Below are 25,469 nucleotides of genomic sequence, written 5' to 3' on the forward strand. Positions count from 1 at the left end.
CTGTCCTTACCGCCTGCTGGGCTGTGATTTTGAATGTGGACTCTGGAACTGAGCCGCCTGGGTTTGAATCAGCTCTTCCACAGACGAGCTTTGACCTCGAGCAACTTGCTTAAGCTCTCTGAGCCTCACTCATATTAAAATGTGAATAACAGTAAGACTCACCTAAAAGGACTGTGGTGAGGATTAACTGAGTTAATATATTTAAGCACTTAGAACAGTGCCCAGCACACTGTAAATGCTGTATACGTTTGTATACATTTTATTGTTGCTCAAAGGGGAGCCTAGTGGTGGCTGACCTTGCCAGCTGCCTCAGCTCCCCCACCCTTGCACTAATCCCACCATCTTTCTTCTCCAGTCCTAGAGCCATGGCTCTGCACCCTGCTGAGAGAAGACCACAGAAATCCCATTTTCCTGCAGATTGGAACCACTGGACATTCGGGCTCTTCAGCTGCACTGGGCTCCAGCCTCCTTTGAAAATCCTTGACTTGTCCTTAGTCTTGTTCCTGTCTTCTGTCTGCAGTGACCCTTCCACATCTTCACCACTTTCCCTACTTACATAGTATGAAATTCAAAAGGTACAAATGGGTACAGAGAAGGGGCCTCCTGGTAAATTGATAAGATGGGGGCCACCGTATTTTGTAGCTGCTCGCGCTGACTGCTGAGCCCTCATCTTGTCTCCCACACTCTGACCCTCTTAGCCGGGCACCCTCCCTCCTCCCTCTGCCCTCCCAGCAGCCCTTCCGAGCTGATCTGCCTTCTCTCCCCCAGCCTGGCTGCTCGGTGCTTTCACCACTCCGCCTCCCGCAGGTCCCTCAGCTTTGAATCTCATGTCCACAGACTGTACCACATGGTCCCTCACTTCCTCTCATTTCTTGAAGGTTTTGGCTCCTGCCTCACTGGCACTCCTTTTGAATCAGCATTCTATCCTAATTTTTAGATTTCAATGTCCACATAAATAGTCCTCCCAGTACCCCGGCCTCTCACTTCCACGATCTCACTCCTCCAATGACCCTCTCCTCTATCCTATCTGAACCACTCCCTCCCATGGTCATTCCATTACCATGTCCTTGTCTCTACCAGTAACTGCAGCCCTTCTATATCAGTGTCCCAGGGCTGCTGTAACAAAGCATCACAGATTAGGAGACTAAAACACTGCAAGTCTGTCTCACAGTTCTGGAGCCTAGACGGCCAAGAACGAGGCGTCATCAGGGTTACTTCCCCCTGAGGGCTGTGGAGAGTCTGTTCCTCTCAGGCCTGGCCCTTCACTTCCGGTGGTTGCCCAGCAGTCATTGGTGTTCCTTGACTTGTAGATGCATCGCTCTCATCTCTTCCTTCACCTTCAACTCACATGGATTCTCCCTGAGTGCATGTTTGGTCCTGTATCCAATTTTCTTTTTATAAGGACACCAATCATATTGGGTTACAGCCCATCCAAATGACCTCATTTTAACTTGGTTACCTTTGTTAAGTGTCCATATAAGGTCACATTTTGAGGTACTGTGCGTTAGGGCTTCAGCATCTTTTTTGGAAGGGGACACAGTTGAATCCGTCATACCTCCCATAATCTCAATTTCATGCATCCCACCCTCTGATACCATCTCATTTCTTCCCAGAGTCTTTCCAGTTCAGGTATCTGTCTCTGAACTCCTTTGATCCACCAGGACCTACAATCTGCTGATCCTACCTCTCCATGCCGGTCTCCTTTATTGTTCTCTCTTCCCTCTTTAACCATGTAAAGCCCGCAACCAATTAACAGGATTACTCCCTTGTGTGTACCTTGATTTCCTTGCCCCTCTCCCTTTTGTTGCTGTCATTTGGTAAATTGGCAGCCCTGGCTAATCTGACTCACTGCCTATTCTGTATCTAACACGGTAGGAGAAAGCCCCCAACACGTTGTTGTTACTCTCACTTTAAATCCCAAATCACCTCAAGTGGACCATTGGTGCTGCTTGGTAATCCTACTATATTCCCTAAGCTATTCACTCTTAGCTCCTAGATGACTACTCCTACTTCTTAAACCTCCAACACCTGTTTATTCCATCCCTCCTCTTGGCTGATGACGTTGATAATTTCCTTGAGAAAATACAAGCAATCAGAAGAGCACTCGTGTGAGTAGACATCACCACATACCCTCAACTACCTGCTCCGGTACCTTCTTGTACCTATGGATGCTGCTTACAGCCACTTGTGCATGAGAGCCCAATTCCCTCTTCTCTCTCCTGCATCAAGTTGTCTCTATTTTATCATGCCCATAAGTATAAGAAAATGCTTCAATTTCTTCTATCTTTAAGAAACCCACTCTTAGAGTCTGGAGCAGCAACTCCTCAATAGCAATGAGTGTACTCAGCCCCCAGATCTTGGCTTCTAAATGTCACTCTCCATTAAAAGAAATCAGGACTCTTTGGGAAAGTGGCTGATTCCAGGGCTGGGTTGGGGAAAGTCTAAGCTGACTTGTGAGCATGTTATACCAGAAAGTAAGTATGTCCTCCAAGAGTGATAGGGATTTGTCAAAAAAGCAGATGCCAGCTTGAAGGGGCTCCAATGGCCAAATCATGGACAATTTGAGCACCAAAGTAAATGATGATAGTAATGAATTATAAATCATTGAATAGGAAACCATAAGTTCACACTGATATAAATGAACAGTTTGATGAAAATGAAATATTTACATAGTTTCAAAATACCTCCCCACTGTTATTAATTATAAAGAGAAAAATTATATGAGATGCCTAGCAAACACTAATTTAAGCAATGAAAGTGAGTATCTTTAGTAATGAGACAAATAAAAATCACAGCCTGTAAAGTTCAAAAGTTCTAAGGTCATGGACATCAAGGACAAATCGAAGAATTGTTCCAGATTAAAGGAGACTAAAGAAATATGACAGCTAAATGCAATGTGTGATTTTGAATTGCCTATAAAGGACATTATTTGGACAATTGGTGAAACCTGAGTGTAGTCCAAGGATTAGATTGCAGTTATATGTTAATTCCTGACTTTGATGATGGTATTGGGGATATATGAGAGAATGCCCTTGTTTGCAGGAAATATACAGCGAAGTATTAGGATGGTGGAGCATCAAGTTGGTAACTTACTTTGGAACAGTTCAGGAGAAAAAAGTTCTTTGTATTATATTTGAAACATTCATTTAAGTTTGAAATAGTTTCAAAAATTAAACTTAAAAATATTAAAAATCTCATTTCTTGACTCCACTTCCATCTCTCTCCTCCTCCTTAGAAAAGTTTTCTATATTTCAATTCTTTCTTTCCCATTTTTCTCTTAACCACCCCAAAGAGCTTTCATTTCCATCAGTGCTCTTGCTAAGGTCACCAATGACCTCTGTGTTGCTAAATCCAGAAGACAATTTTCAATTGTTATCTTGCCAGACCACCAGTAGATTTTGACACTGACTAATCTTTCTTGAAATATTTTCTTCACTTACACTCCAGAACCCCACCTTCTTTTGGCATCACCTTTTCAATCTCCTATGCTGTTTCTTCCTCATATCCTCTGACCTCTTAAGAAATGGGAATATCCCAGCGTTTAGGACTCAGACCTTTCCTCTTCTTACTCCCTTGGTTATCTCCTCCAGCCCCGGGTTTTAAATAACATCCATATGCTAATGACTTATTAATTTATATCTCTGGCCCAGGCTTCTTTTCTAAACTCTAGATTTCTATAACCAACTGCTTACTTCACATTTTCCACTGGATGTTGCCCAAAAGACATCTCAAATTTAACATGTCCAACACTTAACTCCTTATCTCTTCTCCCCCAAGTCTGCTCTATCCACAGACATCCCCGTATCAGTTACTGGAAACTTCTTCCTACCAATTGCCCCAAAAACCTCGGTGTTATCCTTGACTCTTCTCTTTTCGTCACATCAGTTACATCAGCAAATTTTGTTGATAGTACCTCCACCCTCGAACAGGCCGCCATCATCTCTCAATGGAGTTAACCAAGAGTCCTTACTGGTTTGCTTCCATTCTTGCCCTCTACTATTTATTCTTATCACTCTCTAATGGCTCCCTGTTGCACTCAGAGTGAAAGCCAGAGCCCCTACAGTGAGCTACAAAACTCTACATGATCACTTACTCCTACCAAATTTGCTAAGAATAAAGTTTGATAGCACTCAATGATGTGAAGATAGACCCACTTATACATTGTTGTAGTGCAATTTGTTAATATCTATAAAAAATTTAAATATACTCATACCCAGCAATTCCACTTATAGAAATCTACCCAAATATGCAGACACATGTTCACTACAGCATTGTTCGTTCATAATGACAAAACAAACAGCACATCCATACAATGGAAGAGCATGTACGATAATGGAGATTCATGGGCTTTGGAAAGAACCCCAAGATGCATTATTAAGTGTAAAAAGATAAGTAAGTATAGAATAATATTGTTTAATAAAAGGTCAACATGAACAGTGTGCATGTATATGTGTGTGCATTTAAACAATTATTTGGAAGGATTACAATCAATTTGGATAGTTAATGTCTGGGAGTGGGCCTAAGAGAGTATGAAAGAGACTCTTCTTCTTCCTTGTATAACGTTCTATTCAATTTCAGTTATCTTTAAAAACAAAACATGAACTTGCACTTTAATAATGTGTATGTCTTTAAGCTACAAAAAAGGTTATAAAAAAATTCTTCACCCTAAGGAGAAATGCTTACCCATATTCAAATTCACACTAAAAATTTTCTTATCTTGAACTAACTCCCATAGGATTACAGGATGGGGGTATATATGTAGTTTGCTGCACAGCATGATTAGGTTTTCTTAAAACTTTTTGATAAAACAAAACACACTATATGTAGAAAATCTAGAGAAGGGTAAAGAAAATAAAATCCACTGGCCACCCATAGAAAACCTATTATCATATTGGGACATTTCCTGCAAAAGGCCGGGTGGCCAGTGAGGTAGAACCTGAAACCTTTTCATAGTCTTTTGATGATGCCTTGATGCTATTTGGGAGGAATAAGGGGGCTTTGGAAGTTTTGGCTTCCTCTGGGGGAAATTCAGAATTAAGGGTCATAAACAACAGTAGGCAAACATTCACCCATTGTTCATGGAGAAAAGTGAGGTCACGTTAATCTTATATGCAGATTTTGTAAACTGAAATATGAAGTGTCTGTCACAGTGAGGATCAAGTGGTCTTTTAGCCAAACCCTTCCTTGAAGTCTAAGGAGAAATTGGTTCCCAAGGAGTGTCTTTAACCCACCTGTATGTCCTCCCACACAGACTTACCTCTGATGGCATACACAGTCTGTGTGGAGGCACACAGTTTTGGGTGTTTACCAGGGACGGTTTACCTGGGCTCCCTAACATGCTGGGGGATTAGGAATGAGAGCGGCCCACCTTGGGACAGTCAGCAGAGTTGACTCAAGGCTCCAGATGTGGCTGATGCTCTGACAGTGAGACATTTCCCCAGGCAGCCCACACTGCCCCAGGGACCAGGATGACACCGGCAATTTGCAAACACTGCAGCACAGAGCCTGGCAGCAGACTGGCCAGACCCTGGTGACAGAAACACGGATGGACCCTTCAGTCTCAGCATGTAAGAGGAGGAGTCCAGAGTCAAACCCACCATGCCAAGTGCCTTCCTGGTAAGGAAACAGGATAAATATCCTGCAGGTAAACAATTCTGTTTTAACAAGGAAATGAGGTAATACACTAGGTTCAAAGAGAAAAGGGCTTGAAAAACCAAGAAATAAAAAGGAGAAGGATGTAAACTTTTTTTGAGCCTGCCTGTCTAAGAGGCAGAGATTTGCAGCTTGGTAGTATCATATTTGAGCCCCTAAAAGCAGAAGGGTCAGTGGGATAGGAAGTAGAAAATGGAAGTAAGAAAATGGGATTCTGACCCTTAAAGAAAACCAAGACACCTGATTTGACTCCTCTCTAAATCTTGTTTCTTCAGTGATGACATCAACTAATGGAAGCAGGAGGGAGGGAGGCCAACTTGGGGGACGGGTAGGAAGAGCACAGAGCAAAGGAGAGTTGGTTTGGCCACACCTCCTAATTCTCCTAGATTAGGAAAACCAAGGCCCATAGAAGGGATGCAAATTTCCCCCCAAACCAGACTCAATGGCTAAGACTCTTAGCTTCCGGTCTAATGCTCCTAAACTCTGCCCATTAGGAGTGATCCACAGGCCAAAAAGGGAGGAGGGGATTAAAGTCCTGACAAAAGAAAGCAAAGGTACATACCCGAAAATGAGCCACTGCTAGTAGGCTCCATCACTTCTTGGCCTTGGAAAACCACTGTTTCCAAGCCTTGATATCTTCATCTGTGAAAATAGTTGAGGCTTCCTCCAGCAGGGCTGCGGCGGGGGTAGGGGATCAGGAAGCTGGCAGCACGGTAGATGTTTATTTTAATGGGGAAGCCCTTTCACTGCTCCCTGGAGCCCTGGGGACTGGAGACACTGCTGGAAGGAGCTGGCATAAAGGGGGTGCTGACAGCCTCCCTGCTCCAAAGCTTCCTGGGGCTGGTTAGGGCACAGGACAAAGTTCAGCGGTATAACCAAACTGTGAATGGGCCCAGCACTGTCCCTGTCCAGGCAACCCAACCTCAGCTTAGCATAGGCCTGTTGTGCCAACACAGACTGTGTGTCTACTCCGGCCCTGACCCCAACGATGAACAGTCCCCACCCCTACCTGTGGCACCTCATAGTCTGGAGGTCTCCTGGGCAGTGTGCTTGCTCAGCACCCCAGGCTGTATTTCATGGGGTGGCAGCAAGCACAGGCTGTTAAGTGGGGATTCTGGGCAAGTCACTTTATACCACAACCCAGGCACGAAGGAGGTTTTCCTAAGTCTAACTTATGTGAGATGGGCTGGCTGCTACCTGGTTCACCTTCAGCTCATTGCCCAGCTCTATGTCCAAGGGCTGGAGGGCCACAGCCACCCCATGTGTAGAGTCTGAAATAATTCCCAGGTTAGACCCTTCCATACAGCCTCCTTCATGCCTGCCTCCCCTGCCAACCCCCACCTGCCCCCAAAAAACACTACTAAAGTGAGAATTTCAGAGCTAGGGGAACTTCTGGCTGAAATTTGAGGTACAAGTAGGGGCAAGAGGATCTGGGGAAAGCCCAAAGTCTGAGGAGAGGATCTGGGGAAAGCCCAAAGTCTGAGGAGAGGTAAGAAGGTGGCCACAGTTTAAGGCCCACCAAGTTGTGCTTTGCTTCATGGCAATAGGAGGCTGCAGACACTTAACACTGTCTACACTCCAGCCCCTGAAATTTGGTGTTTGCATGTCCCAGCCCACCTGGTACCAACAGGTTTGAGGGCATGCCCACAGCCACCCTCCCCACAGGGCATCCCAGCCTTCCACCCCTCCCAAGGGGAATCTCCCAACCCCATGTACCATTCCAGGCCTAAACAGGCCCACTCCCCAACACCTTAGTTACCTTCTAGGGTGACCCTCTGTCGGGGGTGCTCCCTCATAAGGGCACCTGGGGCAGAGTCTAGGCCCCTAGGGCCATCTCTTCAGTGCCCCTGCAGTCTCCACCCACCTGTCCATCCCTGAGTCCTCCCACAGAACAAGCTGAGTCGGGGCACAGATGGGCCTCCATGTTTTATTAGGGATACGGCAGAAGCAGAGGCTGGAAGTGGACAGCCGCGTTTTTAACAGATAAATTAACCGCAGTGTGGGGATGGCAGGGTGGGGGCTGAGCCAGGCGTTTTAATATATAAAAAAAAACCAACAACAGAAAGACAAATCGGCCCCAAAACACAGGGCAAAGGAGGGCAGCACCATCAGACAGCAGGGAGGATGGGGGCAGACAGAGAAGGCAGTTTGATCCCTTGCCCCCTCCACCAGCAGGGGCTGGCCCCCAGGGGCTCCAGGGCAGGAAGCAGCCACGCTGGGCGGAGATGGCACAGCTGGAGGGCAGGAAGCCCAGCACCACAATGGCTCAGCCTGAAGTGGGGGCTGGGACACAGCAGCCTTGAACCCCAGTCCCCAGAGGAAGAGCCTTACTCTGGGTGGGAGAAGGGACTAAGGGTAGGATCTCTCCCTGAGCTGAGAGTGGTTATCTCCACAGCAGAGGTGGGCAGTGGGATGTGCCAGGGACCCCATTCACCTTCTTATCCACCTGCTTCCTTGGTCCCTTCAGGGAGGGGCCCCAGTGTCCCCAAGGGGGTGGGCATGAGGAGAGCTGGTCCAGTCTGTGGTCTCCAACTCCAGAGAGGGGCTGGGGTGTGGTGCAGCCCCTTAGCCCTGACTCCCACAGGAGGAGAGTGAGTCATAGAGCGAGTCGCTGAGAGACTCTGAGGTCTCTAGCCCTGGGGGGCACCCACTGGCCACCCTCCCTTCCTCACCCATGTCTGATGTGCTTGGGGTCCGGCTACCCCCAAATGCCGGGCCCTGGGGTGTAGGGGCTGGGCGGCTGGGCTCCAGGCTCCGCTTCCGGTCCTCGGGCAGCACCTGGAAAAGGAGGGCAGTTGGGGAGGAGGCTACTCTCACCTCTTGGCCCAGCCTGGGAGGCACTGGGCTCTGCCCACCGAGTGGGGGTGCTGCAGATGGGCCCTGAGGTGAGGTGTGCTTCAGAGGGAGCTGGCTGGAGGCATGCCTGGCAGAGCCCTACCCAGGTTCTGGGAGAGAAGCCCTTTCCCCAGGAAGGCTCTGAGGAGGCAGGTGCATAGGCTGCCCAAGGCAGCATCCAGGGGGCTGTGCCTTTGATCCCCTTCGAGACAGGGCTGTCCCTTGCTGGAAAAACATCTTCCCACATCATCCCCTCCTGCCCTCCAGTCCTGTTCCCTTTCCCCTTCAGCCATGCTCACCACAGGGGTCCTGGGCAGCCCCTCCAATTGTCGGGGTGGGCATAGGAAAGGGTCAGTGGAGCCGCCAGCTGCCCTCGCATTGGGGAAGGTCCAGTTCTTGGCCAGCTGGACAGGAGGGGGAGGGCCTGGGTCTTCGCAGGGATCTGTCCGGGAATAAGGGAAAGGTGGCTGGTGGTGGGTGGAGCTCCGGGGACGGCCCCCATCTGCCTCCTGGACACTCACCGTCAGGACAGGTCTGATGGCCTCCGTGGCCTGGAGCAGAAGTGAGCAGTGCAGGGAAGGCTGGCATGCTGGGGTGCCGCCCGCTCACCAGCAGCTCCTCTATGCCTGGCACCTCACGCTCCAGTGTGTGGGCACGACGGGGGACTTTGGTAAGGGGTGGGGGCCGAGCTGGGGGCACCCCGGCTGGGGGCTCCAGTCGTGGTGACTTGGTCTTGGGAAGGTTCTTGCTGGGGGTCCCACTGCTGCCGTGGTCTGGGGGTGGGAAGGTCCCAATGCCACTGTCCAGGGTCCGAGTCAAGGAGCCACAGGCTGGGGAGCAGAGGATGAGTTGGGAGGGTAACTGGCTACAGGTGGCTCAGCCTTTCTAACGTCTTCAGGCTTCCTGCCCCAGCCCAGGCTCCACCCCTGGCCAGGGCCCCTCTTGGCCTAACAGGCTGTTGTCCCTGCCCATCCTCCCCTAGGCTTGGGGAAGGAGGGTGGGCAGGCCAGGTAGCCCTTGAGGACACAGGGGGATTTCTGGGCAGCCCCAGTGCCCACCTGGTGCTTGGCACCAAGATGGCCCTCAGGACCTGGCACTGGAAGCAGTGGGAAGGAATAAAGAGGGCAGAAGGTGAGGGGCAGGTCCCATCCTTGGCTTCTGACCCTGCTGACCTGTGAAGTGGGAGGTGGGCCCTGGTTCGGCCAGGTTGTCCTCTGAGGGCATCTCTTCCCGCCTTCCTGGCTCACTGCTCAGCTGGGTGGGGTACAGGAGACCTCAGAGCCTGCCCCTCCCCAACTCCAAACTCCTCCCCAAGCTCTCCCCTGGACCATGGGTCTGAGTAGCTGAGGCCTGCTAGCCCTGAAGAGGCCTGCTCCCCTTCCCAGTACCCCTCAAAGGCCATGACTGCTTCCAGCAGCTTCCAGCTCCAGGGAAGGGGACCCCATCAGTGCTAAGACCTGGCAGGAGCACAGAGCCAGGGCCTCTACCCAGCCCCTACCCTAAAACCTACCTTCCCAGAAGGTTTTCCACAGCCCTGAAGAGGGCCTACCAGACCATTTCGGGGCCCACAGGCTGGCCAGGGGCTCTTGGGGTCAGAAGACACTGGCTGGAAATCACCATACTCGGGTTTGGGCTCCCGCCAGCTCTTGGGCGGCAGTTCCTTGCCATCCACCCTAGGGAAAGCAGGGCAGACAGAGGTAAGGAAGGCCTGAGTCTCCCCAGACATTCTGGTCTCACTCCCTGCAATGGTGCTGGGCTACTGAGGTACCCACTGCCCCCTGCCCCTGGGAGGGGGACATATCCTTGGCACTGCTCCCACCAACCCTTCCTGACACTGGCAACATGCAGAGAGCTTAGGGTAAACCCCAGAGGTACAGCAAAGGCAGAGGAGACGGGAAAGTTCCCAAAGCTACCCAGGGTAAAGGCTAGAGTCCTCCCCACAGTGCTCGCAGGTAGATGGCAGACCCGGCCTCAGTCAGGTCCACACATGACTCGCCCTGCCTCTCAGCTGAACTTGAGTGCACTTGCTGTCCAAGCCATACCTTACTGGGGCCCAATCCTAGGGATATTCTGCTTTATCTGACCCAGATGGAGCAACCCCAAAGATGGGGTGGCCCCTTCTCTAAACCACAGCTCCCATGGTCGAGTCTGTGGCAAGAGTCAAAGTGCAAGAAGGGAACTTTCCTTGTTCAGAGGACATAAAATTCCCAAGGCAGACCTTCATCAGTCCATGGTTAGGCACTAGCATTTCCTTGACTACTGAACACAGGCTCGCACACAGGCTGCCTCTCTGACGCTGGAGACAATCCAGGAAAAAGTGGACTGTTAACTCTTCTCAAATGAGAAATTGGGTCTCAGCAAGTTTGATAATCAGCCAGCCAGAGGGGAGGGGTGCTGGGTACAAACCCCCAGGCTTCTGGTTTGGAATCCCTGACCTTTGCATCAGGCCACTAAGACCAGATGCTTTGGTATTTTATTTGACTTCCTACCCCTTTTGCCATCTGAGAAGCCCAAGTTCCCAGAAAAGGCAGTCATAGCCCCAAAGCCAGGTGGACCCATGGAGAGAAGAGCATCCCCAGCCACCAAGAACTGCTGCCTGGTCCCGCCCCTCACCTGTTGAGCAGCTGCTGCATGAAGGTGTCTGCGCCCTGGTACATGCCGGCCAGCTGGCCCTGCACCTGCCCCAGCCCTGCACTGGGCCCTGGCCCTGGGGCCCCGGGCCGTGGCCGCGCCCTGCTACTCAGGTAGGCCTTCTCCTCCTCCAGGGCCCGGCGCAGATCTTCTGCCTTAGCCATCAGCTTGGAGATGTTGAGGCTCTCAGCCTCCAGCTTCCGGGCTTCCACCTTGCCCTCCTTCCGGAGGGGAGAGCCCCCACTGACCCCTTCCTTGCTCTTGGCGGCCTCTGTGCGGCGGTTCAGCGCCGGCAGCTTGCTCTTCCTCAGCCCGAACCAGCTGGCTATGCTGCTGGTGTTGCGGTGCCTGGCCTCGGTGTTGGGCGCCCGCTCCTGGCCCTGGAGCCGCAGCACGTTTTCCTCAATGCCCTTCATCACCTTCTCCTCAATGGCCGAGTGTGGGGCCCGCCCCTCAGGACCACGGCCGGGGTCCTCAGGGCCAGGTGCTCGGGGTGTGGGCTGGGCCGCGGTGCTGCCACAGTCTGCCCAAGGTGGACCTTTCCCCTTGTCAGGCTTGGGGGGCTCCTTGGTGGCTGGTGGGGCCACAGGTCGGGGCACCACCTTGGTGGGTGACTTGGAAGGTAGCTTTGTAGGGCTTCCGTGGGGGCTCTTATTAGGCTTGCTGAGGCTGGGGGCTGAGGTTGGCACTTTGGCAGGGGTTCGGGGTACCTGGGGGCACAGGGCCCCTGCCAGCCGGCTCTTGGCCAGCTCCACTTTGGTGAGGCAGCTTCTTGGTGAGACAGGCTCCAGGTCCACCCGGGCCCCCATGGAGTGGGAGGAATAGACTCGGGTTCCAGGGTCCCCTAGGAGCCCTGATTCCTGCTGTTTCAGGCTGCTTGTGCCTAAGGCCACTGCCCCCCGAAGAGAACCCTTGGCTTCAGCCTGCTCGGGGGGTCTGGGGGGAGGAGGCGCCATGTCTCCAGTGCTCTCCCCTGACCTCCCTGCTCCCCGGGCCTTCTCCGGGCCAGGTCTGGCTGGCACCCCATTCTTCTCTGGCCCCTCAGGGCCAGTCTTCAGTTTGCCCAGGGCTGCCAGCCTGTCTCGCAGAGGGGTGAAGCCAGGATCTCCAGGTCGCCGCCCTGCCCCCTGGCCAGGCTTCTTGGATGAGCCTGGGGTCCTGCGGCCAGGATGGGGGGACTCGGAGCCTGCCTTGTCCAAACTCTTCTCCTGGGAGCTCCCATAGGGGCAAGATTCTGAGAGGCAAGGACTGAGGGGAACTCCAGGGCTTCTGAGGCCCTCAGAGGCCTGTGGCACCTCCAGAGTTAACTGTGGGTAGGTGGGCACCTGCAGTGCGGATGGAGGTGGCTCTGGGGAAGGCCCCCTAAAGGTGCTCCGGGAAAGGTCCAGGATGTTCTCACAGCAGGGAGATACCACCGGTCCTGGGGACAGTGTGGTGGACAATGCTGGCTGGGGAGGTCTGAGCTGGGCAGAGTCCGGGGTTGTGGAGCAGGGTGAAGGGCTGGTGGGTAAGCCCTGTGCCCCCTCTGGGGACAACTCTCCTCCACCCAGACCCCTGCGGGCCAGCAATGGGGAGGGGCTGCCGTCTGAGCCACTGTTCCGACAGGGGATTCGGGAATTCCGGGGGAGCTGGGGGCTGAGCTGGGGGCCTCCTGGGCTAGGGACCTTCTCTGAGGCTGGAGGCAGCTTCAGAAACTTGAGACCTCTGGCAGGACAGGGCAGGAGGGGTCCCTGGCTTTCCCCAGGAGAAGGCGGGCCAATTTGGAGCTTGCTTTTCACCTGAGATGAGGAGTAGGCGTGGCCAGGCCGCAAGCCCAGGGGGGCATCCCCTGCACCCATGAACATGCTGAGGAAGGAGAGGGGCCCCTGGCCCTCTGAGGTAGCACCAAAGCCTGGCCTGGGGGCCTCTGGGGTAGTCCCATCCCAAGTTGACTTGGGGAGGCCTTTGGACTTGGACAGCTGTGGGGGCCCCTGGTCTGGGGAGGATGGCTGCCCAGGACCTGGGTGGTCCCCATTGAGTGGGCCTGCAGCCCTGGCCAAAAAGGCCTGTAGATAAGACTCAGTGTCTTCAAGGAGCTGGCCCAGGTTCAACTGTTTGTGGGCCAGAGTCCCGAGCAGGGTGTCGGGGCTGGGTGCCTCGTTAGGGTCACCTACCTCATCAGAAGAGGAGGAGGAGCTGCTGCCTGGGGCACAGGGTAGCCCCACTCCACTGCCCTGGGCCTGTGGGGAGCCCTTACTAGGACCCCAGGGCCGCCCAGCACCCTCTTCCTCTCCCAGGCCCCCTAAGAGGCGCTCCCAGTGTAGCAGGCCTCCCAGGCTGCCAGGGCCTAATAGCAGGTAGGGGGCCCAGGTTGAGGGTTCGGGCTGTGGTGGGCCACACAGCTCGCCATTGATAGGTTCTGGGGAGCCAGGACCCTCGCCTGGGGGCCGCCAGGCGGTGGCAGGCGAGCACAAAAGCAAGGGGTCAGTTTCTTCCAGGGCTCTCAGAACCTCCAGGATCTGGGCTTTCTTTTGAAGGAAAGGGGATAGAGCATCCAGTGCGGGGGGCGGGGCAGCCGGGGGTCCTGGGCCTCCTGGTCGCAGCTGCTGCTCCCAACATACCTTGGGGAAGAAATGGCATAAGAAGACCAAGTACAGGCCTAGGACCTGAGCTGGGCATAACTGAGCATGTCAGGAACAAAGCTGGCCTGGTTTTGTTGTATCCCCAAAAGGATTTGACAACTTCTGGGATGTGATAGCTCAGCTTCCTCAAGAATCACTGAGCCCTGATTACCTCAACTCTTCTTCCTGGGACACCTGGGGTTGGATGGGCGCCCCACTCCCTTCTTAGTTATCCCAGCCACACCACACCCCCACCACTACCCACTGCTGTTTGAGTCAGCAGGGCTGGCCACCTACAGCCCTGACACCTATGTTTGCTCCAAAGGAAGGAGGCCTGTCCATTTTTCAGGCTCCAGAAAGAACAGAGAGACTCAAGAAAGGGATGGGATGTGGTCAAGGACCACGGGATGTGGGTCCTAAGTCAGGCACTGCAGGCAAGCACAGGCCTTCTCAGGTCAGCCAGCCATCCTGCCAGCCTGGTCCTCATGGAGAACATGACTGGGAATGACTACATGGCAAGCTGTTCTGCTTGGCTCCTTCTTGGGCCCAGTTCAGACTGGTATAGTGGTTAACTGTGTGGGCTCTGGAGCTAGAAAGTGTAGGTTCAAGTTCCAGGTCTACCACTTAAACTAGTTATATGTATTTCAACAAGCGATTTAACCTTTAAGCTTCATTGTGTCATCTGTAAAATGGGATTGCAATTAGGTTTAGCTTATAAAATAAATGCGGAGGAATGAATGAATAATAGTTCTGGACTTGGAAAAATAAATATGTATGCTATCATCAATTTATGCCAAAAACTACAAAAAAACAAAATAAAACTACACAGAATGAGATCCAGGTGTTCAGTACAGTGCCTGGCCACAGTAAGAGTGTGGCAAACATTAATTTTTGAGTCTTTACTGCAGTACTAATGCCTTTGCTCACAAGGCCAGAGGTTGGGAGTGGGGATGTGTTTCTTGGTATGAGGCTGACAGCTGAGGGCTCACCCTCAGATTGGACAAGAATCCGTGCACTGGGAAGCAGACCTTCCCTTGGGTCTCATTAGGAAACAGCAACGGAGTAGTGACCGAGGAGGCCATAACCAGCAAAGCCACAGACCACCCTGCCCAGTCCTCCTACCTCTCTCTGCCCCGCACAGCGCCCCAGAGGCAACAAGATGGCTGGTCCTTCAGCGGAGCTCAAGGATGGGGAGGCTGGTGGCTCTGATGGTGGCTGGAGAGGAGTGAGTGGGATCTGCAGGGAGAGGGCAAGGTTAGCACAGGGCTGTCCGTCCCAGGTCCCGACTCCCCCATGAAAGGGCAGGAAAACATTCTCCCAAGTCACTCCATCAGGGACATCTCCTGGCCCAAGACGTGGCTTTCACCACTGTCTCCACCACTTTCAGACAAGCCTCGGGTGTCGCTGGCACAGAGGCTGAAGAAGTGCAAACCCGGGTGGCAGGGAAGTAGGACAGTCAGGAGGCTTTGGAGGAAGGAGAGCCCCTTGGCCAGAGGGCAGTGATTAGAGCCTAATCTAAGTGCCTATTCGGGGCTCCAGGACTGCTCTGTCTTCTATGAGGTCTCCTTGCCAATCACAGAGAGGTGAGCCTCAGGCCCCTTCCTGATCTCACCACCTGTGACCCCAGTGTCACAGGGATGACTTAGACTAATGGAAGAGGCATTTGTTACTGGGTCCCAGGACAGAGAAGGCAGGAGTTACACCTTCTCTCTTCCCTAACTGCTCCCAGGTGAAACTTCTCCTCTGAGGGTTACAAAGGTAATCTTTAATCACGGGTCAGTTCTCTTAGTCCCTGTGAATGTCATTTCCTTCCCCTAGGCATCTCGGCTAGATATGGGTCCGCCTCAACTCCTCCCTGTCTCTCATTTGCCACAGCGTTTAAAGCCTGTCTCTGGGGGTCTCTCTGCCTCGCCTCTGGCCTGGACATCTGTAGCCCTCCTTTAGCACAGATCTTCTGGCCTGTGTGCTGCTCAGCACTTCAGTCTCCCTGACCTGGTTTGGTGGCTTTTCAAGCTCCTGTGCTCAAGGCAGCCTAAAACATCTTTTTCTTTTTCTTCTAAAGCACCTTTGTGCTCAAAGCCTCCTGTGCCTGCCCAGTGCCTAAGGACACAGGTCTGAACTCTTCTGCCGGCATTCTGGGCTGGCCTGCTGGTTCCGCCCTAATGCCATCTCCAGCTCTGTTGCCCTCACAGCTCCTTTACACATCCTTTGTCCAGCCCAGATCAACAGTGAGCTGCTCCCTAGGCTTCCCTGCTCTGCTTCCCTTCTTCTCAACCCCTACTCCACTCTTTTTGTTTCTATCCATCAAGACCCAGCTTAAGGCAACAGTCCTTGGCCTGTCTCTGACGGCCTCTCTCCCCTCTGGGTCCTTGGACAGCACTGTTACACTCTGCTTTGCACTATGGCTCTCAGTAACCTGCAGTCTCAGTTCCCAGCAGTCCCAGCCTGCAGGGGTTACGTTTGCTCTGCACAGGCCACAGACACATCCAATTCCATATGTGTTGGCAAAGGCACTCACCCTAAGAGCTTAATTAGCATTTGCTCAATGGAACTCTCATCCTAGCAAAGCACAACTTGGGAATAACATTAATAATGATAAATAGCTGCCAATTACTGACTATCTACTATGGGGCAAGCACTATATATTACCTCATTTAATCCTCACAACAACCTGTAATTTAGATATTTTAATACTCATTTATAAGGCAAAACTGTGGTTCGTAAGGCTGAGTAATTTGTACATGGTCACACAAGAATTTGTTAATTTAGGGACCCAACCCAAATATATCTGAGGCCAAGGTTCATGCTCTTTCCATTACATCATGTCACCTCTGGAGAAGATAAATCTATTGCCCCCACACCCCAAAAGGTCCCAGAATTCATTAAGGATTCATTCAAAAAAATCAACAATTTAAGGATGATCTACACCACTGTCCTCTGTTATCACCAGTCACTGAGAAGGGTGGACGGGGTGAGCTCAGCCAGTGTGGGAAGGCCCCTGGGGGCCCTAGGGTGAGAACCTGCAGCAGGGACAGGCCCAGGGCAAGGAGGGCTGTAGAGTCACTGCTGCTGATGCAGACCCAGCTCTGCACCGGCTTGGAGGATGGGGGCTCCAGGGAGCTGAGGGACATCCTGCTCAGGTCTGGGGGCCGAGGGCTGCCTAGATTGCATTGGAAAGACACACAAATTCAGACACACATACACATACGCACACAAGGTGTTTCTCTTCTTGTCAAGGTCATGGTGGACTGGGGTGTGCTGGCTGACCTCAGAACTCACTGGTCATTCCAGATACCTTGGAGCTGCTCCTGATTCTCCCCCAGCCCCATCTCATTCCATCTTGGGGGCTTCCTGACACAGTGACCCCAAGTAACATCTTAACTGAACCTGGATTTACTCCCAGTAGCCTCCTGCTTCTCCCAGGTATAGGTGACAGGGCTAGAAGCCAGAACTAGTGTCTGAGGACATGTCAGTGGGTGAGCATCTACGTGTCAGTGGGTGAGCATCTGCGGCACAGTTATCTGGGTGAAGTGCCTTTTCTGACCACTCTGTGATGCCAAGCACTGGGTGCCTTACCCCAGCCCCACCCCTGCCGCCAGCAAGAAGAGGCAATGTGGTGGCCAAAGGTGCCCTTGGGTGCTTGAAATAATTGCATTTTCAACCTCCGCCCACCTCCCCACACACAGCAGGAGCAAGCAAGAACCTTCTCCATCAACAGGAAGGGATGCCATCCAGCTGCGTGGGGAGCACCTGGGAGGTGAGGACAGCCAAGCTTGAGGGGTCTCAGAGAGCCTCCCCCATCTAAGGCTCAGATCTATCAGGCTAGGTGGGCCTTCCCTGGATGGCCATTGACCCTAGAGCAGAGGGGCATGGCTGGTGACCTGCTTCTGCAGGTGTCTGGGAGAAAAGGGGGTGAGGATGATGAGGGGCCAGGTCAGGCAAGCGGGCAACTGAGGTAAGAGGGAAGGAGAATGGCTTGTGCCCACCTGCGGGAAGGAGCCTGTTGTGAGCTGAAGCTTCTGGTGAAACAGGGCGCTCAGCACTTGGTTCTGCCGTTCTAGGTCAAACACCCTCTTCTTCAGTTTGATGCACTCCTCGCGCAGGTCCTGGTGCCGCCCAGGAGGAGCGGGAAGATGGGAGAGGATGACAGGGAGAGGGAGTGGATGAGCACAGTCCCCTTCATCTCAGCAGTGCCACTCCTGCCGGGCATGCCCTTCGCCTGCGACCTCCTTCTATGCCTGCAACCTCCTTCTACGAGGGAGCTGAGCCTGCCTCTGTTTGTGGCTATTGCGTCTTCTGGGGATGATAAATTCTCTAAGTTTACCACCCCTGGTGGGAGGTAAATCCCATTCCCTCTGGCACCTTTCCCATCCCTGGAGCCAACCCCCTGCTTCTCAGAAACCACACATCAAAGAACGGCCCCTATCAGGCAGAAGAACACCTCGGGGGTCAGAATGGCCCAAATGTCAAGAAATTACCCACAGTACTTGAGTGAATATTTAGATGCCACCTTATGCCCACAACACCAACATTGCTGTCAGGGCCATCACAACCTGGAGAAACCAGGTAAGGCCAGGGTAAGGAGGAATTCAAGTTAAAATCAAAGTTACCATAGCTCAGAGACGTGGCCCAACCCAGCCCACTCCTGCCTCCAGGTAGGACAGTACAGAGGAAGAGGAGAGCAGGGGCTTCTTTGGAGGGCCAACAGGCCATTTCCACTAAGCCTCCTCCCTCTAGCCTATAGCCGAGCAGGCTCAGGGGACCCCCGGAAAAGACCTCCCTTTATGTACCCAGGGCCTCTTCCCAGGGCTTCTGGGCTTTGGGGTGAGAATGTCTCCCGTGGCCACTTACCTTTTGATTTAACAGCGCCTGTACCACATGGTTGGCAACCTGGGGACAGAAATGCCCAAGGCAGAGCTGTTAGCTGACTCAGCCTCTGCCTGGAGCAGACAAACCCTACTCCTCCACCCATCCTCAAAATCAGTCCCACTGCAGACCCCACGGACCTCATCCAGACAGCGCTCATAGGTCTCCCGCTGGTTTTCATTGGCCTGGGCAAGTGCAGAGTTCTCTGCCTGCAGGAGGGAGGGAGAGGGCAGAAAGGAGGCTGTGGGCTCATTCCTCTCCCAGGGAAAATTCCTTCTGGGGAAGGAGAAGCAAGGAGCCTACTAGCTATACCCCTGCCCCAGCTCTTGGCTCTAGTCAGCTTCTGCCACGGGGAGGCCTGCAGAGATGGACTGAGGGCATCAAGCTCCACTGAGATGCTGTTTCTCTGAAATCCCAAACTTGGCCACAGAGGTTGGAGGCGCTGGGGAGACCCAGCGGCCAGGAGGACCTAAGGTGGGAGGTGCCCAAAGTCAACTTCCTGGGGGAGAGGGCGGAGAAGGCTGGAGGGAGGAGAGTCGGGTTTCGAGAATGCAGTGAAGGTCCTCATTTAAGGATCCATGTCCTGTTCCTCGACTCCTGAGTCCCAGATCATCCAACTCTTCTTCCTGTGGCCTCTGTGACCACCCCTTTCCCAACCTGCAGGGGCATGAAAGTTGGGGAGGGGATAAAGAAGGGAGACATTTGGGGGGAGGACAGCCCCACTCCTGTGCATGCCCTTTGTCCCAAATGGCACCTGGGCTAGAGAGCAAAGCACAGGCGAAGGGCTTCTCAGAGTTCTGCTAAAGAAATGCTCAGCTCTGCTCCAGCCTGGCAAGCTGGCTGAGAGAAAGGTCCACCCACACCCAAAACACCCACACCAGATACCTAGGCTAGCACACCACCCCTACCCTGCCCCATGCCCCACCTCCAGCTCCCGCAGTCGGTGCAGGAGTTCCTGGCAGGTGCCCGGCTCCATGCTGCCATCACCATCCTCTCCTGGCCTCAGGTTTTCAGGACTCCCGGCTGGCTGGTCCATGGCCTCTGACATCAGGCCCTGGGAACAAGTGGAGAAGCCCTGACAGGCTACTCCAGGGCACAGGGAAGAGGTAAGTGGGGAGGAGGACAGATACAACTGGTCAGAATTCTTGGAGTTTAGATCAGTGTGAGCACTGTGCCAAGGACACTGTAACAACTCAGGGCCAGGCTGAGACTCTCCTGGTCACAGAACAGACCTGCAGATATACTCTTCCCATCTTAAGAACAGAGACCGTTATTTTATAAACCCCTATAATTGCACTCACCTCATCAAAGGTCACAGACACTGGCCAGGAGCTGAGAAACCTGAATTCTCTGCTGAGATTGGCTTCAAACTGGCACACATTCTCTTAAATACAGTACAAGGCTCCCTGCTTTCCATGAGGTCCCAGCAGACCAGCCTCTTTGTGCATACTGGTCCCTCTGCGGGAGCCTCTTGACACCCCTCCTCCCCACCGCCAACCTTGTCACTTGGCCACCTCCTTCTTATTCATTCTCCAGGGCTCCCACTCTAAGTCTAGGTCAGGGACCACTGCTGCACAGTTCTGTAACTGTCAACTAACTCCATGAGGGCAGGGACATATTCACTTCACTGTCCAGACTCACACTTCTTGGTGTGACACCTGGCATGTAAGAAACAGACTGATGCCTAGACAGACTAGCATCACCTGAGTACAACACAGCCAAGGTTCTAACCTGCATCAGGTTACCTTATACCCCACCAAAGTGTTGCCACAGTGATTGGCTCTACCTGACTATCATCTTCCATTTGAGTTTCAATTTCTCTGCTAGAGGAAAGCACTCATTTCTTTATTCTGCACAAATATAGACATTTCCAGTGGATAGAGAACCATTCCTAAAGTAAAAGGGTGGAGGCACCCAGCTCACCACCAACGACTTGCCTCCCTGACCCACTGAAGCCCCCACAAAAGGGCCTTAGAGCTTTTAGACCAAAGAAGAGAGAAGCCTTCAGCCACACCCAACCAGGCATCTGAATGCTCTCTCCTCTGTCCTCCAAGGGGGTGTCCCCCCTTGCCCTCCTCCCCCAGCCCCCCACCAGCATGCACTGGCTCCAAAGTCCCTCACCTGTCTCTGCCTCCTCACCCAGGCTGGCACACTCACTCTGGCAGCCAGAATCGTCACCTTGCCTGTGGAGTAAAGGGAGACAATGTCAGCCATGCATTCCATGAGCATTTATTTGGCTCCTGCTGTGTGCCAGGCACTGGTCACTGAGCTGTAGGGATGAACAAGTTTGGGAAAGTCCTGCCTTTATGAAGCTTCCATTCTATTGCAGGAGGCAGATAATACACAGATAAATCAATGAACACATGTTGGGTCCTGACAAGGCACAGAGAGATGCCAGCGGAGCAGAGGCCTGAATGAAGTCTGGATGAAATCCTGGAATGGGAAAAGCATTCCCTGCAGAGGAAAGGAAAGAGCCAGTGCACAAGGTCCCCAGCTTTCAGTGAGAAATCACTTAGATAACCAATGGGAATGAGCAGTAACACAAGGTGTTGTCTCCTTGAATATACACAACCACAAAGGGAGTTAAATACTACTATCTACACCTATATTTGAGATGAGGAAACTGAGGCACTGGAAAGTACACTCACATACACTGAGTGCAGCCCATGTGCCCAACTGCAGGCTAGCACTTTGTCATGTGCCACTGCATCTGATTCTCCTCCAATCTTGTAAAGGGGACACCAGCGTGGGAGAGGAAACGACAGATGGCTGGTTCACAATGCAGCCTGGGCAGGCTTGGGTTCCCCTTCCTACGGTGGCCTCTCTGTACACACACATTGTACTGTAAGCTCCTTACATTCTGTAGCTCCGTTCAGCCCCGCCCCGGGGCTCCTGGAGCTTTGCCTGGGACAGATCCTGACTCTATGAAATGTTTCCTCACCTGTAAAAGGGGGATAAGAATACTTAGCCCAAAGGGCTGTTGGAGGAAGAAATGAGATCACGTATGTGGGGTGTTTTACATGAATTCACTAAGTGGAGAAGTTTTATATTATCACACCCCGTCCAGGCACAATGCAGTCGTGCCCAGGAACCTCTGCTCCTAGGTCAGTTCACCTGTACGGAGACCTGTAGCCCAGGCCCTCCCCCAGGGTTGCGGTCAGCAGGAGGGGCACATGCAGATCTGAGAGTGCTGGCCCACCTGCCCTGCCCTCAGGGGTCTTCTCACCCCCAGCCCCACCCCACCAGCTCTCCAGCCTTCACTCTTCTTGGCCTGATGCCCTAGGAAGAGAAAGGGTGACAGCAGAGGGGAACGTTTCTTTTCTGAAGGACAAGAGTGTGTATATGTATGTACAACAGTGGGAAAGGGGCTTCTGTAAACTAGAGACAGGCGAAAACTATGTAATGCTTTTTTTTTAACACTCCACAATAATCTGAAGTCCTTTGTTATTTCAAAATTATAAAAATGTATACAGTATAACTTCATTTGCTCATGTTATCACATTTGATATATTTGGAAAGACAGGCCTGGGGGAAAAAAATGAAAAATAATTCAGGAAATATCCTCTTTCCCACATATAAAAACAGGGGGTGAAAACCAAAAAAAGGCCTCGGGTTCTGCACCACTCACGCGCGGCCCCCCCCAACCCCCGGCCCCCAGCCCAGCACGCCCAGCTCTGGACCGCATCCTCCTGCCACTCAGAAGCTCTCGCTATGCTAAGAGAGGCCTGCCCCCGTGGATCACTAGCTTTCCGCATCCCGCCACCCCTCATTTCCACGGACTCTCCAGGGAATGGCAGGATTCGGGAGGGCCAGAGAGGGCCAGGGAGGGCAAGAGCAGGAAGGAGTGGGGTGAACAGGGCAACATCCAGGGGTCAGAAAAGGAGAAAGAGTTTGGGAAAGCCCATCTTTGTATTCTTCATTCAACCACAAAAACCAAACTGAGAGGGCAGGTGGTTTAGGACAGTATTTTCTCCTAAAAAAATATCCCCCCAAAATCCAGTTTAGGCATGAGACCCAGATTGTGAGGACTGGCTGTGGATTATGTACTTGTGGCTTTACATGTGTTGAGGAGGGTAGGGACCCAACACACCTCAGAGCCAACTACTGCCACCCTCCCATCTGAGCCCCTGTGGATCCCTCGGCAGGGAGGTCTGAGTCCCATTGTGATCTGGGGCAGACTGTCCAATCCCAAACCATCCAAGGTCACGCGGGTTGATCTCTGTATCCCCAGCTGGGCCTAAGAACGGCTCCCGAAATGCCAGCTGAAGGCAGGCTGTGACTCAGCCCCACTTAGGGGAGAAGTTTTCTGCCCTCAGTCGGGTTGGTCTGGCCAACTCAGGATGAGGAGCCCTCTCTGCGCCTGCAGTGACACAAGCAGAGGCAGGAAGCCATGCAAGTCTCAGGTAAGAGGTCTGCATTTACACTGGGAACTGGGGAGGAGCACACGCTGTCAGTAGGACCACAGTTTGAGTTCAAGATTTCTACGCTGAAAAAGAAAACATCCTTTATCTCTACCTTCCTCTAGAGAATATTAAGATCCAGAGAGACACTTCCACCTCCAGCTCCCAATCTGAGCTTAATTAGGAATTTGGCCCTTCAGAATCTGGGTTTTCAGCCTCAATCTCATGAAAAAAGGTCCATTCCCCAGTGGCTGTCCCTGCTGGGTGTCAGCAGGACCCTCTCTCCAGGGGCCCAGCTCCCCCTTCCTCCCTTGGGCTCCCCAACTCCTAGTGCAACCAGGGCCTCAGGAAAACCCCCACCTGGGTTGCTCAGGATGGCCCAGGTTTCACACACATTTCTCCAGTGGTCCCACAACACATTCCGGATGTTGGATGTTGGGTCTGGAACGTGCTGCTGGCCAGGCTGGGCAGGGATGGAGCTGCAGGGTAGTGGGGGGAGCTCTAAGGAACTGGAGGCTTCTCCCGCCAGAACTGCCATCCTGGGCAGCCCCCCCACCACAAAAGCCTGATTCAGAGGGAGGTGACCTCAGTGCTGAGGGGAGGGAGGGAGGGGAAGGGAGAAAGATTAGAGATTCTCTGCCTCCTTCAGAGGGGTAGGGGCCAGTGTTCAAGCAGCCAGGGACATGGAACTGGGAACACCTGCCTAGGGGTCTCTGGGTCTCTGGCCAATAGCTGAGTGAACGTGGGTGACCACTATGTCTTCAGCCTAGTCAGTTGTGTAGGACCCCAGAGAGATCTGTCCCAGCCTTTCAGTCAGCCAGATCAGAGGAGTGTGGTCTGCAGCTCCCACTCCCTCCTCAACCAGGCCACAGGCAAGACCCCCCTTGCCCCAACTCAGAGTCCAGGCCTCAGAGGAAGGAACCAGAGAGGTGGCAGCAATCCTGTCCTCCAATCCCTCACCCCGGCCCTTGGCCAAGGGCTTTGGGGCCAGATGAACCCCTCACTCACCAGCTGTTCCTCCCAGAGTCCCTAGGGAGAGAAGCAGGGACCAGTAGGTGGGGGAGGGGTGGACAGCTGTGGGAAGGCAGAGACGGAGAAGCTCACTTTAATAACAGAATCATCTGTAACACCAACCATTTCTCCCTCTGCTCCCCCCACCCCCAGCTGCTTTCTGGAATCCCCGTCACACCCAAAAGTCTACTTGTAAACAGCAACTTCTGCACCCACAGCAAAACACTCCTTTCCAGACAAGATCAGCCCTGGGCTGCCCTGGGGCATGGGAAGGGTGAGAGGGACTTTCAAACATTCCTGGCTTGAAAGTGGCCACCTTAATCCCTGGCAGAGAGCATCCTTTAGCTCTAAAAATTCCAACTGGTCTCCCCCCTTAGGGAAAGAGGGCAGACAAGAATTTCCTCCCCTCCTCCTGACAACTGGCCCCAAGACACAATGGTCCTTCTGAGAATCCTGTGTCCAAGGGGAAGGGGCCCACTGCAACCCCTTTCCGACTTCCTCTTCACTGGCACTCTACTCTATGGGGTGAGTTCTTTCGAATCCACAGCAGGATCAGTCCCTGCCCTCCCAGGCAGGGCAGGAGAAAGGCAGGTGTGTTATGAGGCCAAAAGGCTTACAGATCTCAGTAACCCTTATCTTTCCTCCCTGGATCCTGGTCTCTGCCCACAGCATAACCCAACAATGAAAAAAGCAGCTGCTGGGGACCGGGAGAGGGAAGGGGCTCAGACACAAGACACAATGGATTTATTTATAGGGTCACACACCAGGGGCTTTGCAGCCAAGAAGCCTAGGCCCAGCCCAGCCCAGGGTACCAGAAAAAGCCCTGAACCAGAAGGCAGATTTAGATTCTAGTCACAACACTGCAATTTACTTGCTGTGTGACTTAAGGCAAAGCACTCAGTCTCTCAGGGACAAGTTCTTTCATGCCAAGTGGAGACTTTTCTAGAACAGTAGTTCTCACAGTGTGGTCTAGGGACCCTGAGGCCTTTTCAAGGAGTTCACAAGGTCAAAACTATTTTTGTAATATTATTAAGGTATTATTTATTTGCATTTTAACTCTCTTTCTCTCGAGTATACAGTGGCATTTTTCAGAGACTACATGATACATTTATCAAAACAGACCTGAATACAGAAGCAGATAGGAGAACCAGCTGCCTTCTATTAAGTCAGACATGATAAATTTGCAAAAATGAGGAACAAAGCCATTCTTTTCACTATTTTTTCTGTTTTGGAAAATAAATATTTTTCATAAAATATGTTAACATGTAATAAGTTTATTACTGTTATTTTAAGTGAATTAAATGTTTAAAACTCTCAGTTCTAATTTTTGACAGTAAATGTCATTAAGTATAACCTATATAGCCTCGTTTCCTGAGGACTGAAGCCAGCAGAGGGAGAACCCCTCAAATCTTCTGCCACCATCCTCCAGGCCCCTCAGGATCCTCCGTTCCTCCCCACTCTCCTCCTGCTACAG

General features: G+C 52.5%; 1 protein-coding gene across 2 annotated transcripts in view; it reads right to left on the minus strand.

Moving 5' to 3' along the window:
* Window positions 1-7,565: 7,565 nt before the first annotated feature.
* NCKAP5L (NCK associated protein 5 like) overlaps window positions 7,566-25,469 on the minus strand; it is a 45,287-nt gene continuing 27,383 nt past the window's right edge. For both annotated transcript variants that reach the window (XM_036890946.2, XM_057486562.1), the window contains 12 exons: window positions 20,706-20,767; window positions 19,510-19,667; window positions 18,725-18,793; window positions 18,570-18,608; window positions 17,705-17,824; window positions 14,841-14,954; window positions 11,101-13,718; window positions 9,998-10,160; window positions 9,660-9,741; window positions 9,009-9,317; window positions 8,787-8,929; window positions 7,566-8,430 (listed from right to left, as the gene is read on the minus strand). In XM_036890946.2, coding sequence (XP_036746841.2) covers window positions 8,218-8,430; window positions 8,787-8,929; window positions 9,009-9,317; window positions 9,660-9,741; window positions 9,998-10,160; window positions 11,101-13,718; window positions 14,841-14,954; window positions 17,705-17,824; window positions 18,570-18,608; window positions 18,725-18,793; window positions 19,510-19,632 — 3,993 coding nt within the window. In that variant the 5' untranslated portion in view covers window positions 19,633-19,667; window positions 20,706-20,767 and the 3' untranslated portion in view covers window positions 7,566-8,217. The remainder of the gene's footprint in view (window positions 8,431-8,786; window positions 8,930-9,008; window positions 9,318-9,659; window positions 9,742-9,997; window positions 10,161-11,100; window positions 13,719-14,840; window positions 14,955-17,704; window positions 17,825-18,569; window positions 18,609-18,724; window positions 18,794-19,509; window positions 19,668-20,705; window positions 20,768-25,469) is intronic.

Source organism: Manis pentadactyla, chromosome 10 (genome assembly GCF_030020395.1).
Source record: "Manis pentadactyla isolate mManPen7 chromosome 10, mManPen7.hap1, whole genome shotgun sequence".
NCBI classification, from domain to species: Eukaryota; Metazoa; Chordata; class Mammalia; order Pholidota; family Manidae; genus Manis; species Manis pentadactyla.